Genomic DNA, 15,996 nt, shown 5'->3' with positions numbered 1-15,996 from the left:
CCATGTTACCCACTCTCGGTGGGGCATGTTACCCGCTCTCTGTGGGCCATGTTACCCGTTCTCCGTGGGCCATGTTACCCGCTCTCGGTGGGCCGTGTTACCCGCTATCTGTAGGCCATGTTACCCTCTCTCTGTGGGCCATGTTACCCGCTCTCGGTGGGCCATGTTACCCGCTCTCTGTAGGCCATGTTACCCTCTCTCTGTGGGCCATGTTACCCGCTCTCGGTGGGCCATGTTACTCGCTCTCTGTAGGCCATGTTACCCTCTCTCTGTGGGCCATGTTACCCGGTCTCTGTGGGCCATATTACCCGCTCTCGGTGGGCCATGTTATGCTCTCTGTGTGGGCCATGCTACCCTCTCTCGGTGGCCATGTTACCCGCTCTCTGTGGGCCATGTTACCCTCTCTGTTTGGGCCATGTTACCCGCTCTCTGTGGGCCATGTTACCCGCTCTCTGTGGGCCATGTTACCCTCTCTCTGTGGGCCATGTTACCCGGTCTCTGTGGGCCATGTTACCCTCTCTCGGTGGGCCATGTTACCCTCTCTCTGTGGGCCATGTTACCCTCTCTCTGTGTGCCGTGTAACCCTCTCTCGGTGGGCCAGGTTGCCCTCTTGGTGGGCCATGTTACCCGCTCTTGGTGGGCCATGTTACCCTCTCTCTGTGGGCCATTTTACCCGCTCTCGGTGGGCCATGTTACCCTCTCTCTGTGGGCCATGTTACCCTCTCTCTGTGGGCCATGTTACCTGCTCTCTGTGGGCCATGTTACCCACTCTCGGTGGGCCATGTTACCAGCTCTCGGTTGGCCATGTTACCCTCTCTCGGTTGGCCATGTTACCCTCTCTCGGTGGGCCATGTTACCCGCTCTCGGTGGGCCATGTTACCTGCTGTCGGTGGGCCATGTTACCCCCTCTCGGTGGGCCATGTTACCTGCTCTCGGTTGGCCATGTTACCCTCTCTCTGTGGGCCATGTTACCCGCTCTCAATGGGCCATGTTACCCGCTCTCGGTGGGCCATGTTAACCGCTCTCGGTGGGCCATGTTACCCGCTCTCGGTGGGGCATGTTACCCGCTCTCGGTGGGCCATGTTACCCTCTCTCTGTGGGCCATGTTACCCGCTCTCAGTGGGCCATGTTACCCGCTCTCGGTTGGCCATGTTACCCTCTCTCAGTGGGCCATGTTACCCTCTCTCTGTGGGCCATGTTACCCTCTCTCGGTGGCCATGTTACCCGCTCTCTGTGGGCCATGTTACCCTCTCTCTGTGGGCCATGTTACCCTCTCTCTGTGGGTCATGTTACCCGCTCTCTGTGGGCCATGTTACCCGCTCTCGGTGGGCCATGTTACCCTCTCTCTGTGGGTCATGTTACCTGCTCTCTGTGGGCCATGTTACCCTCTCTCTGTGGGCCATGTTACCCTCTCTCAGTAGGCCATGTTACCCTCTCTCTGTGGGCCATGTTACCCGCTCTCTGTGGGCCATGTTACCCGCTCTCAGTAGGCCATGTTACCCTCTCTCTGTGGGCCATGTTACCCTCTCTCTGTGGGCCATGTTACCCACTCTCAGTAGGCCATGTTACCCTCTCTCTGTGGGTCATGTTACCCTCTCTCTGTGGGCCATGTTACCCGCTCTCTGTGGGCCATGTTACCCTCTCTCTGTGGGCCATGTTACCCTCTCTCTGTGGGTCATGTTACCCGCTCTCTGTGGGCCATGTTACCCGCTCTCGGTGGGCCATGTTACCCTCTCTCTGTGGGTCATGTTACCTGCTCTCTGTGGGCCATGTTACCCTCTCTCTGTGGGCCATGTTACCCTCTCTCAGTAGGCCATATTACCCTCTCTCTGTGGGCCATGTTACCCGCTCTCTGTGGGCCATGTTCCCCGCTCTCAGTAGGCCATGTTACCCTCTCTCTGTGGGCCATGTTACCCTCTCTCTGTGGGCCATGTTACCCACTCTCAGTAGGCCATGTTATCCTCTCTCTGTGGGCCATGTTACCCTCTCTCTGTGGGCCATGTTACCCTCTCTCTGTGGGCCATGTTACCCTCTCTCTGTGGGCCATGTTACCCTCTCTCGGTGGCCATGTTACCCGCTCTCTGTGGGCCATGTTACCCTCTCTCTGTGGGCCATGTTACCCTCTCTCTGTGGGTCATGTTACCCGCTCTCTGTGGGCCATGTTACCCGCTCTCGGTGGGCCATGTTACCCTCTCTCTGTGGGTCATGTTACCTGCTCTCTGTGGGCCATGTTACCCTCTCTCTGTGGGCCATGTTACCCTCTCTCAGTAGGCCATATTACCCTCTCTCTGTGGGCCATGTTACCCGCTCTCTGTGGGCCATGTTACCCGCTCTCAGTAGGCCATGTTACCCTCTCTCTGTGGGCCATGTTACCCTCTCTCTGTGGGCCATGTTACCCACTCTCAGTAGGCCATGTTACCCTCTCTCTGTGGGTCATGTTACCCTCTCTCTGTGGGCCATGTTACCCTCTCTCTGTGGGCCATGTTACCCGCTCTCTGTGGGCCATGTTACCCGCTCTCTGTGGGCCATGTTACCCTCTCTCTGTGGGCCATGTTACCCGGTCTCTGTGGGCCATGTTACCCGCTCTCGGTTGGCCATGTTACCCTCTCTCGGTTGGCCATGTTACCCTCTCTCGGTGGGCCATGTTACCCGCTCTCAGTGGGCCATGTTACCCGCTGTCGGTGGGCCATGTTACCCCCTCTCGGTGGGCCATGTTACCTGCTCTCGGTTGGCCATGTTACCCTCTCTCTGTGGGCCATGTTACCCTCTCTCTGTGGGTCATGTTACCCGCTCTCTGTGGGCCATGTTACCCGCTCTCGGTGGGCCATGTTACCCTCTCTCTGTGGGTCATGTTACCTGCTCTCTGTGGACCATGTTACCCTCTCTCTGTGGGCCATGTTACCCTCTCTCAGTAGGCCATATTACCCTCTCTCTGTGGGCCATGTTACCCGCTCTCTGTGGGCCATGTTACCCGCTCTCAGTAGGCCATGTTACCCTCTCTCTGTGGGCCATGTTACCCGCTCTCTGTGGGCCATGTTACCCGCTCTCAGTAGGCCATGTTACCCTCTCTCTGTGGGCCATGTTACCCTCTCTCTGTGGGCCATGTTACCCACTCTCAGTAGGCCATGTTACCCTCTCTCTGTGGGCCATGTTACCCTCTCTCTGTGGGCCATGTTACCCTCTCTCTGTGGGCCATGTTACCCTCTCTCGGTGGCCATGTTACCCGCTCTCTGTGGGCCATGTTACCCTCTCTCTGTGGGCCATGTTACCCTCTCTCTGTGGGTCATGTTACCCGCTCTCTGTGGGCCATGTTACCCGCTCTCGGTGGGCCATGTTACCCTCTCTCTGTGGGTCATGTTACCTGCTCTCTGTGGGCCATGTTACCCTCTCTCTGTGGGCCATGTTACCCTCTCTCAGTAGGCCATATTACCCTCTCTCTGTGGGCCATGTTACCCGCTCTCTGTGGGCCATGTTACCCGCTCTCAGTAGGCCATGTTACCCTCTCTCTGTGGGCCATGTTACCCTCTCTCTGTGGGCCATGTTACCCTCTCTCTGTGGGCCATGTTACCCACTCTCAGTACGCCATGTTACCCTCTCTCTGTGGGTCATGTTACCCTCTCTCTGTGGGCCATGTTACCCGCTCTCTGTGGGCCATGTTACCCTCTCTCTGTGGGCCATGTTACCCTCTCTCTGTGGGTCATGTTACCCGCTCTCTGTGGGCCATGTTACCCGCTCTCGGTGGGCCATGTTACCCTCTCTCTGTGGGTCATGTTACCTGCTCTCTGTGGGCCATGTTACCCTCTCTCTGTGGGCCATGTTACCCTCTCTCAGTAGGCCATATTACCCTCTCTCTGTGGGCCATGTTACCCGCTCTCTGTGGGTCATGTTACCCGCTCTCAGTAGGCCATGTTACCCTCTCTCTGTGGGCCATGTTACCCTCTCTCTGTGGGCCATGTTACCCACTCTCAGTAGGCCATGTTACCCTCTCTCTGTGGGCCATGTTACCCTCTCTCTGTGGGCCATGTTACCCTCTCTCTGTGGGCCATGTTACCCTCTCTCTGTGGGCCATGTTACCCTCTCTCTGTCGGCCATGTTACCCTCTCTCTGTGGGCCATGTTACCCTCTCTCTGTGGGCCATGTTACCCGCTCTCTGTGGACCATGTTACCCGCTCTCTGTGGGCCATGTTACCCGCTCTTGGTGGGCCATGTTACCCCCTCTCGGTGGGCCATGTTACCCTCTCTCTGTGGGCCATGTTACCCTCTCTCTGTGGGCCATGTTACCCGCTCTCTGTGGGCCATGTTACCCTCTCTCGGTGGGCCATGTTACCATCTCTCGTTGGGCCATGTTACCCTCTTGGTGGGCCATGTTACCCTCTCTCGATGGGCCATGTTACCCTCTCTCTGTGGGCCATGTTACCCGGTCCCTGTGGGCCATGTTACCCACTCTCGGTGGGCCATGTTACCCTCTCTCTGTGGGCCATGTTACCCTCTCTCGGTGGCCATGTTACCCGCTCTCTGTGGGCCATGTTACCCTCTCTCTGTGGGCCATGTTACCCGCTCTCTGTGGGCCATGTTACCCGCTCTCTGTGAGCCATGTTACCCTCTCTCTGTGGGCCATGTTACCCGGTCTCTGTGGGCCATGTTACCCGCTCTCGGTTGGCCATGTTACCCTCTCTCGGTTGGCCATGTTACCCTCTCTCGGTGGGCCATGTTACCCACTCTCAGTGGGCCATGTTACCCGCTGTCGGTGGGCCATGTTACCCCCTCTCGGTGGGCCATGTTACCTGCTCTCGGTTGGCCATGTTACCCTCTCTCTGTGGGCCATGTTACCCTCTCTCTGTGGGTCATGTTACCCGCTCTCTGTGGGCCATGTTACCCGCTCTCGGTGGGCCATGTTACCCTCTCTCTGTGGGTCATGTTACCTGCTCTCTGTGGGTCATGTTACCTGCTCTCTGTGGACCATGTTACCCTCTCTCTGTGGGCCATGTTACCCTCTCTCAGTAGGCCATATTACCCTCTCTCTGTGGGCCATGTTACCCGCTCTCTGTGGGCCATGTTACCCGCTCTCAGTAGGCCATGTTACCCTCTCTCTGTGGGCCATGTTACCCTCTCTCTGTGGGCCATGTTACCCACTCTCAGTAGGCCATGTTACCCCCTCTCTGTGGGTCATGTTACCCTCTCTCTGTGGGCCATGTTACCTGCTCTCTGTGGGCCATGTTACCCTCTCTCTGTGGGCCATGTTATCCTCTCTCTGTGGGCCATGTTACCCTCTCTCTGTGGGCCATGTTACCCTCTCTCTGTGGGCAATGTTACCATCTCTCGGTGGGCCATGTTACCCTCTCTCTGTGGGCCATGTTACCATCTCTCGGTGGGCCATGTTACCCTCTCTCTGTGGGCCATGTTACCCTCTCTCTGTGTGCCATGTTACCCTCTCTCGGTGGGCCATGTTACCATCTCTCGGTGGGCGACTAACTTCACTGAGGGCGGCTCATATTTTGGGAGCATGTAAACAGACAGCGGATGCTCTTTTCAGGGATCTATTGCATCCTGGAGAATGGAGGCTTCATCCAGATAAAGTGGAGATCAGAAGATCTGGCTACGGTTTGGAAGAGCAGAGGTGGATATTTTTGCTTCAGAGATGATCACTCACTGTGGCTTATGGTCCTCCAATGATATGGCTTCTTCCACACTACATATCTATTATACTTTTCTGCATGGCATGGGGGGCATGCGATCGATCCTGCACAATTTCAAGAGTCTTAAGCTTTCTTCAACATTTACTGAATTGAGGGCAAGGCGACTTCCAAATTGAAAGTGTACATTACTGCACGAGATTTTACAGGAGCGTTCCTTTGGTGGGTGGTATCCCACATTACTATGCTGGTATATGTCATCTGCGGTCAGTAGGAATGAAACCGAATGCTAGTGACGGATGTAACTGTGGTTCTGTGGATCCACAGTGGTGGAATGTCCCTGAATGGGACAACGGCTCGTGAAAAGCCACAGCTACGTTATGCAGGCTGTGTGCATTTGTCTGTGGATTGACTGTTTTGAAACTTATATGGTAGTTACATAGCCCCTAGACCTCTGCATCCATGATAAAGCCAGGAAATTAGCTTCTTGACAATATGGGACATCTAGCGGTGAACTTGTATTTTGCATTCAAACGCCTCGCTTTTTCAAATGCGTGTTGCAACTACGGTAGCCGTTATGTACCAAGAAGCGATGACAACATGTTTTCTAATAGTGCTTCATCAAGTTTTCTTTCGGGTGATGAGATTCATTATTTCAAACAAACTGCAACTTGACACACAACGAACAAACGAATGTTACTGTATGAATCACAGACTGTAAAAAACAATCAAGCAATGAAAAAAACATGTAATTTAGACCGTCACATTTACTTACCAGTCGAGAAGAAAGCAGGAAACTTCAGCGTCCCTTTCAGTCTTTCTCCTTCATCAGCTCTTTCCACCTGGGAAATGCTCTCCCGATATTTACCTTCGTTTTTTTTATTTGCCGGTCACGTTTCCTTCTCCTGTGGCCTCTCACTGATCTCCTTGTCTGTCTCGGCTGGTTTCAGTCACGTGACGCTGGCTCTGAACGGAAACGCGTTGAGGTAGGCTTGTGCCTCTCTGCTATTATAGTTTTTCAAGATGGCGGAACGACATGGAAGCCTCCATGGACTTACCCGTCCCATGTAAATAAAGATAAGAAATGATTTGCTTACGAGCTTACGTTTTCACTCAATAAACGGGCAAATAACAAATTAACAAATGATCAGACACTATAAGAATGATGGTTATGGTATTTATTGTTTGAATTAAAAAATGACAAAATTTGAAAGCTGAGACTTTGTTTTATACCAAAGTAAGCTGCTCTGTCTGGTGTGTGGGCGCGGTGTCAGTGTCCTCTTTGTCTACGTTTACATGTGCACCAATCAGAGTTAGGACTCGATCACAGTAAGATGTTTACATGACACGAGCAAACCTCTTCACTCCTGTTAACATGCGATTTTCATTATTATGATCATTCGATAATTATATTGATGATAGTTTACTCTGATTGTGAGGTTTAATTTGTTGGCCTATTCAGCATTGTCCTGAACAGTTTACTGCAGCAAAAGTGAAGACATACGCTCTCAGGAGTGCATTTGCTAATTTCCTGACCCGTCATTTGTGGCTAAGACTATTTAAAGCTCAGTGTTTAGCCATTTTAGGATGTGCACAGTTATGTTTCCCAGGAGTGTATATTGTAGTAGTCTATAAGCATAGGTATATTTAAAGATTGATTCAAGACAAACTATTGCCGGATTAAAGTGTCCAAGAGCAGACTGATCTATTGTGGGAAGCACAACACATGTATTTGAGTTTGAAGAAGCATGCCTGCAGTGTTCACTCTTAACACATTGCCTTGGGAAACCAGATTGGGGAAATGCTTTAAGATGTTGGCCACACTGCTCACCACTTCTGCGTTTGATGGATCCGAATTGTGTCCTGTCGTCTTTTTTCTGCCTACAGGAAAACCAGACATGTCAACATCCTATTGTTCATGGGCTACATGACCGAAGACAACCTCGCGATTGTAACACAGTGGTGTGAAGGCAGCAGTCTCTATAAACACCTCCATGTGCAGGAGACCAACTTCCAGATGTTCCAGCTGATAGACATCGCCAGGCAGACCGCTCAGGGCATGGAGTGAGTTGAGGGATTCGTCTTCCTCCAGTGGGCATAACTTCAGTGTGAATGTCTCAACAATGTTTGCTTTCTCTCACAGCTATCTACACGCCAAAAACATCATCCACCGTGACATGAAATCAAACAGTATCCTTGTTACGTGACATCATTTCCTCTCCAGTTGTGTGTTGGGTCTAAAGGCAGATGTGACAGTCTTAGCTGTGTAGCTACAGTCACAGCTACCGCATCTAGTCTCTGTCCACGGTTGGAGCATTTGGTACATATTGCACACAAAAATCCAAAATCACAAGCTCTGATTGGCTGGCTTTACTCATCGGCTTGTAGTGCCTATAAGGAATCCCCAGGTTTTGTCCATTTTTGCAATAATCATGACATTTAGGCCCCATCCACACTACTGCGTTTTCGTTTAGAACCCTACGTTTGCACCCCCCGTCCAGACTACAACGGCAAAAACGAAGACCTAAAACGGAGAAGTTTAGAAACACTCCAACCCCGTTTTGTGTTTTGAATCTCCGGAGGGCGTTTTAGTGAAGACGGTCAAAACGGAGGACTTTAGAAACGCTGACGCAGAGGCTCACGCTCGGCTCTATGATTGGGTGTCATCAGTCATGGCGTATCCTTCCCTGATTCGTCAGACACCCATCACATGACCCGTCCCCGGGAAGAAAACATACAAAACCAGCCTGGACTACGTAACGTTAGTGACTGCAACATGGATAACGAATTACAAGCGTTACTGACGTTGATGTTTTTGCTAGCAGCTGTTGTGCAAGTAAATACTGCATTTTACAATCTTATAACCGCCTACATGCGGCTGTTTACACCGGCACGCGCAAGCCCAGTGTTGGTGAATGGTCACGTGATCCGCGTTTTCAGTCGTTTTAATGTGGATGGAGATCAATTCTAATACGCAGCTAAAACACTGGTGTGGACAGAGATCGTATTCGTTTGGACAGAGATCGTATTCGTTTTAATTCAGCGTTTCTAAACTAAAACGCAGTAGTGTGGATGAGGCCTGAATATTTGAAGGACAGCAAAACTGAATATTTGACTTGACTTGCATCAGTGTTTCCCGGCCGTTACCATGAACTTTATAGGGTGTTGCGTCGAGCTGCAATGTTAGCATTGTAATGGTTCAGTAGTTTGATTTGTTTGTCTACCCTTAAGCGCCCTCTTGTGGCGAGGATTGTGTTTGGAAACTTCCGTTTTACTTGTGTGAGTTGAGTTCATTGTAAAGTGTCATGGCTGAAGAGCGGCTCGCATGGTGAAGTCGTGGCCCGCATAAAGCTGTAAGTTACTATTATTTGTCTTGTAAATATGATGCTTAGTAGGTTTCACATGCTTGACAGTCATTAGTCTAAAGATGCAAATGTGCTATAAACGAAACGTAAAGTGCTTGTGTAATCCGTGATGAAAGGTGATTGCGCAATACATTGGCAGTAGTTAGCGCCGTATGCTAGCGATCTTTTGTTATGTTAATTAGGCTAATTTGGATTCCGTGATTTCAAGCAATTATCTAAAACTAAGAATATGAAAATAGAACTTTTAATGCTCAATATGTTGATTTAATGTTTCAATTAAGTGCTTTATTTAGGCAGTAAATACTGTTCAGTCAGATATGCACTTTGAATAATATGTACAATTCTAATTGCTGTATTTTCTTGTGTTTACAGTTTTACAATGTTAAAGATTAACGAGAAAAGATTCATGAGATTAAAAGCCATGAACCAACATCTCGCCTGTTCACTGTCTGTCTAGCTGGATAGAAAAGTGACACGTCTAGTGAGGACAGAACAAGCATGTTTTACTGAGGATTCAGAACTTCTACTTGCCAGAACAAAAATATCAGAATAAACCTGATTATCCTTCATTGCTAATACTTTAATCTAGGTATATTATGCAGTTTGATTGACCTTCACTAGTTGTCGGATGTTCATTTTAAACCCTGGTTATATCGTAATGCTTAAAGAACACTGTAACTTTTGGTCCTCTGGCAGTAAAAAAAACTAAATGCAAGTAAATTTAGTTTTAATATGCTTTTAAAAAATACTTTTAATATGCTTTCCATAGTGAATCAGGGTAAGACAAAAACACGTTTTAGAGGAAGAAGTGATGATGCATTTACTCATTATTTAAATTTAGTTCATTTTGAACAGAAAACTATCTGCATATGCATTATTAGACAGGCGAATGTTTGATGTTTTTTATGCCACTTACAAATAAATTTCAGCCATGCATTTCTAATAATTGATCCTTTACGAGGGATTTTTCTGCATCCAGGGGCAGAAGAGCGTCGGACATGCTTTCTCAAGAGCACACTTGATTTATATATATATCATATATAGTAGTTTTATCATCCAGTAATTCCAGTGATTATGAATCTTAATGCGTGTAATGGCAATTCTGTGCTACAAAATCTGTTCCAAAATGACAGCGAGGTCCACATATATGAGAATCACTCAGATGAAGATCACTGACCTCCAGAAAGCCCTGACCTGAACCCGTGCTTTCCTTCAGCGTTATATACAGCATCTAAAATGATTCTAATGGCTTATAGAGATTCATAAATGTGTGTATGCATGAAGAAGCATCGCTGCACGGCGGAGCGAGCTGTAGGCCTGTCTGCAGATCGCCAGTAGACTTTAACTCCAGCACAGACATCTTCTTACACGAAGGGCTGGCGGTGAAGATCGGGGATTTCGGCTTGGCCACGGTGAAGGCCCGGTGGACCGGTTCTCAGCAGGTGGAGCAGCCTTCGGGGTCCATCTTGTGGATGGTCAGTGCTGCGCTCCGGTTCTGCTGGCTTTAGTCCGTTGAGAACAAGCATCTGTCATTGACCCTCTGTTCACCCGCCAGGCACCCGAGGTGATCCGCATGCAGGACAACAACCCGTACAGCTTCCAGTCGGATGTGTACTCCTATGGCATGGTGCTGTTTGAGCTGATGACCGGAGAGCTGCCCTACTCGCAGATAGCTAACCGAGATCAGGTAACACACGCTGGCCTTGTTTCTTGGCTTTACCCATGTCATTAATGTTGCATTGTGTTTTTCAATAGTTCATTTGAAAGGGCAGTCGTGAAATAATGACTATATTACATGTATATGCAACAACACTCCAGCAAAAGCCTCTCAGTAACCATGAAGCTATTCTGCAGCTAATGGTTTCCCAGCATGACTGTGCATGCGTCTGTGAACATGCACTCAGGATCTCCGGCTGACCCCAGTGTTCAGCACGGCTCTGGGCTAAATTTAGACATGTGACCTGACCAGGGCCCCGGAGACTGAGGAGCAATTTAGACATGTGACCTGACCAGGGTCCCGGAGACTGAGGAGCAATTTAGACATGTGACCTGACCAGGGTCCCCGAGACTGAGGAGCACGCACTGGGCTCCCGAACCTGTCCCGAGGAACTTCTTTTTAATCTGTAGAAGCGTATAATGCCACAGCGTATACTTACCTGTACATGACCATTTTCTGCATTAGTAAATCATGTGTGTCACAGTGAAAAGCATCAACAATGATTTTAAATATAGATTTGTCTTTATACAAAATCTAATTATAAATATTATTATTGTTATTTGTCAAAATGTGACCTGAACGTTTGACCATTCTTGTGGGATTTACCAGTATCGTGTTAAGATTATGATTATTATTTTTGTAAGACGGTTCACCGCCACTTAGGAAAATGATCCATGATTTTGTGATCGATTACTGTTTGTATTACCATAGTTTTCCGACAAATATGATTAATTTATGGATAACATCGTATCTATAATCTATCAGAAATAAAAAAGCACAGCACTCCAAACGTCCTGTGAAACCCATCCAAGTCTGCGCTCGATATCGTTCTGCACAATCCTCTTGTGTTAACATTGCCAGGGTCTGAAACCGACTCGAAAGGTTTGTTAACATTTACATCTGACAAGAGCTCGCGGTTATGGAGCGGCTAACACGAGCTGACCGCTGCCAAGCACAACACACTGGGCGTTCGAGAGAGACTGGAGAGAGAGGAGCTGTAATACTGTAAAATATGTGCAAAATAATTCATTTTTTGAACAATCAAGCATGAAAACATATTCCAGTACACCCCAAAAACACACTCTTTGTGAAAGGGCATACTAGACAGGCCCTTTAACTATTATTTCATGAAGTCCTACTATAAATGGCTACGCTGTGCTGTTGTTTTCAGAAGTGAACCGCCGAATCAGTGTTTTCCTGTGCTTCAAGCTCTGTGTTACTGTTTTATGCAGATCATTTTCATGGTGGGTCGGGGATATCTGTCCCCGGACCTCAGTAAGCTGTATAAGAGATGTCCTAAAGCCATGAAGAGACTGGTGGCGGACTGCATCCAGAAGTCCAAAGACGAGAGGCCTCTCTTCCCTCAGGTGTGTTTGCGTTCCTTTAACCCTCTGGGGACCAAAAACACGCTGGCGCGTTTGCCTCGTTTTTTTCACATAGCAGCAAAATAGACTTAAAATACTCCCGTCATTTTTTGTCATACAGGCTTAAGAAATATGAAAAAATAAACGGTTAAATGTCTTCTTATTTATGGGTTCACTTAAAATCGAAATAAAACATTGTGCTTTTGTAAAATAAAGAAAGTAAACAGGGAGTGCTTTCTGCCTCTCCGTCTCCGTGAACTTTTTTTCTGAAGAACGTCTCTAAACTTAAACAAAACTCAGCGAATACTATTCACTCAGACATGAGATGTATATCTCTATAATCATTTAAGTGTGTAGTTTTAAATTATCTAATTTAAAACTAAAACAAATATTCTCTGTTTATGTAATCTATATATAAAGAGCGAGAGATCAGCCGTTCTCATTATGGTTCTGGCAGCTCATTACTCTGCTAATGTGACACGCCCATCGAGAGCGTGCGCTATTCAAACGCAGATCTGAAGCAACACATGCAAACCAGTGAACGCCCACAACAGCTGGACAACACACTCGCTGTGAGGAATAATAATATCGTGATAATCCTGGAGATTTTACCTCAAACGTGCTGGAGTAGCCGAACAACGGATCCAGCTGCAGATCATCAGTAAGTGCTTTGTTCTAATCGCGATATGAAATGGTGTCTGTAAACCGCAAAAGACTGTTTAAATTTGAATCGCGTTTCTGTGTTTGAATGAATGAACGGCACAGACGCATGTTGTTGTTTACTACAGCTCACGCATGTCTGTGTGTGTGAATGAAATATCTATATTGCCTACTGAGATGAGTAAAAACCGACTGAATACGTTGAAATAAAATGTCTTTGTATAAGCAACATATTAAACTGCAAATTAACATTTATGCCCTAATATATATTATAAAAGACGATGTTACAGATGAAATATGAAAGACAACATTTCGTTTTGGATAGATTATAAAGTTTTTACTGCCACATCAAAACCTAATTTACAAGGTGCAAACAAAATCTTAAAAGATCAATATAAGCCTTCTCTTTAAATTATTTTTGTGTTTTATTAGTGACAAATTTGGGGAGAGGATAGCCTACATCCAAAACTTTCTGAAAATACGAATGAGAATTAACTGCACAATTACTAGAAATGTTTACCTTGGATATTATACAATTTGCAAGCCTACACAGTTTGTGGAAAAATACACATTTTTTCAAGATGTTTCCAACTCTGAACCAATTCTGTAGTAATTATATATATATATATGTGTGTGTGTGTATATGTGTGTGTGTGTGTGTGTGTTGTCTTTGCATTCTTTCTTGTGGCTCAGTGACACCTGAATGAAAGGCTCATTAGTATGCAGCATTAGCAGGTCTTTGTCTTCAGGTGTGAATGAGGACATTATTCATGACCTTGTTGGATCATTCACGCCCCCCTGCAGACTATAAACAAAAAGTGTCTTACAAAATGTAAATCAATCTATTGTTTAATGTGTACATACATGTTGCTCACATATTATGATAGCCATGTTCGTGCTAAATAGAGTGTAATTACACCTTTGCCATTAATATGTTTATAAGCAACTGAAAAAAATACAAATATCAGGTCATGTCAAAACATCTCAAGGACCCCAAAAACACCTTAGACCCCAGAGGGTTAACAGACATGACACTACATCAGTGACGACACAGAGTTGCTGCTTGTCTGCCAGTGTACTTCACATATATAAGAATGAGCAAGATGAGTAAAACAAATATATATATTAGATTACATCAGTAGAGATGGCAGCCAACCAGAATGATGTTTTTCCTTCGCTGGAACACACAGGCAGCGTTGACCGCTCAGTGACTTTAATCGTGGGTTATACAGCAAACGTTTCAAGTGCATTTCCGCGAGTACCAGTCAACTTTGGGCTAGATGCTGCCGTCAGTGGATAATCTTAGAAAAACATGAAAATGTCCTGATTATTTACCCACCCCAGGCCATTCTAGATGTCTTCAGCCGAAGAGAAGTGAAGCGTTAGATCCAGCAGGTCACGTCAGTCGAGCTCGCATCGTCCAATCCACATCTCTGTTTACGTCCTCTGGGTAAAGGCCCAGTGCGGGTATGAATTATATCCAGGGTTCCAGACTAACGGTTTGTACTAGGAGCGCTGTGGCCCCTGACTGGAAATATTAGCAGCGCAAACAGAACATTTAGGGGCACACCGTAAAATCAGCTTGCAATGCAGTTATTCAAATTTCCCCCAAAATAACTAATACTGACAAAATCTTTAATAATAGACTTAACGTACAGATATTACAATGTGCAGTTTTAAGTTCACAGGCTCCAGACTAACATCTGAGGGCCGCAGCACCGGAGCCACTGACTTCTGCAGAGAGTCTGGGGCTGACTAAAGCACTGAGCTTAAGTTAGGGTGTAGATGAAATTACCTTGAATTATTATCATTCATAATGTCTTAATATTCATTAAAAAGCAAAATGAGTGAGAAAAAAAAATTAGGGAGTGAAAATAGCCAATAAACATCCAACTGTTTACAATGGTATTTTAATGTATTTTTAATTTTTAAATAAGTGTTTAAATAAGAGTTTTCCTACATCTTAATTTTTTTAGTTTTAGGACAATCTGTGGAAGGATGAACAAAAAATGTGTTTGTCATCACATTAACCCTCTGGGGACCAAGGTGTTTGTGGGGCCCTTGGGATGTTTTGAAACATTTTTTTAGCAGCCATATCACCCTGTAGCCCAAGTCTGGTTTCCCACTGAAGCTAAGCGGGGCTGAGCCTGGTTAGTACTTGGATGGGAGACTCCTGAGAAAACCAGGTTGCTGCTGGAAGAGGTGTTAGTGAGGCCAGCAGGGGGCGCTCACCCTGTGGTCTGTGTGGGTCCTAACGCCCCAGTGTAGTGACGGGGACACTATACTGACAAAAGAGCGCCGTCCTTCGGATGAGACGTTAAACCGAGGTCCTGACTCTCTGTGGTCACTAAAAATCCCAGGATGTCTTTCGAAAGAGTAGGGGTGTAACCCCGGCATCCTGGCCAAATTTGCCCAGTGGCCTCTGTCCATCATGGCCTCCTAATCATCCTCCTATATATATACTGATTGGCTTCATCACGGTCTCCTCTCCACCAGTAAGCTGGTGTGTGGTGGGCGTTCTGGCGCAATATGGCTGCCGTCGCATCATCCAAGTGGATGCTGCACATTGGTGGTGGTTGAGGAGATTCCCCCCTTCTATGTAAAGCGCTTTGAGTGTCCAGAAAAGCGCTATATAAATGTAATGAATTATTATTATTAAATGCCCTGACATTTGTGCTTTTTTCAGTTATTTATAAACATGTTAATGGCAAAGGTGTAAATTCACTCTATATAGCACAAACGGGGCTACCATAATATGTGAGCAACATGTATGTACATGTTTGTATTTTTAAGAGAATAATGTTTATGCGTGGTTATTGAAAAAATAAAAATGAAAGTTGCTGAAATAGACCACAAAACGCATACTAAATATGTGTTCCGGAGACTTTTGACTAATGGATGCTGTCGCTTCGAGTTCTGGCTTCAAAATGATGTGAACAACATCCTGCCTAATCGTTCACATAAAACAATACATTGATTTAAACTTTGTAAGACCGTTTTTTTGTCAGAAGAGGTTTATGCAGGAGTGGTAATGGCCCATCAATATTAATGAGATTCAGACCCGGGATGTGACAGACACTCCCCCAATGGCCCATCATGAGGCAAGCCTAAACAAAGAGATTCAAAGGTTTTGTTTTTCAATCTGTTTTATTGTAATTCCTCTATGTGGATGAACTAAATGTTCAACTGAAGACAGAAGTGAACATTACATGCCTGGCATTTCCAAGGTGTGTCCTGCCTTTTACCAAGCTGTCCTT

General features: G+C 46.8%; 1 protein-coding gene across 4 annotated transcripts in view; it reads left to right on the top strand.

The window, feature by feature from the left end:
• raf1a (Raf-1 proto-oncogene, serine/threonine kinase a) overlaps positions 1-15,996 on the top strand; it is a 77,281-nt gene that overhangs the window by 54,778 nt on the left and 6,507 nt on the right. For all 4 annotated transcript variants that reach the window (XM_079589172.1, XM_079589173.1, XM_079589171.1 and 1 more), the window contains 5 exons: positions 7,521-7,697; positions 7,777-7,823; positions 10,355-10,473; positions 10,554-10,685; positions 11,948-12,082. In XM_079589172.1, coding sequence (XP_079445298.1) covers positions 7,521-7,697; positions 7,777-7,823; positions 10,355-10,473; positions 10,554-10,685; positions 11,948-12,082 — 610 coding nt within the window. The remainder of the gene's footprint in view (positions 1-7,520; positions 7,698-7,776; positions 7,824-10,354; positions 10,474-10,553; positions 10,686-11,947; positions 12,083-15,996) is intronic.

This window comes from Phoxinus phoxinus (genome assembly GCF_949152265.1).
Source record: "Phoxinus phoxinus genome assembly, chromosome: 18".
NCBI classification, from domain to species: Eukaryota; Metazoa; Chordata; class Actinopteri; order Cypriniformes; family Leuciscidae; genus Phoxinus; species Phoxinus phoxinus.
This window is presented reverse-complemented; position numbering and strand designations above follow the sequence as displayed.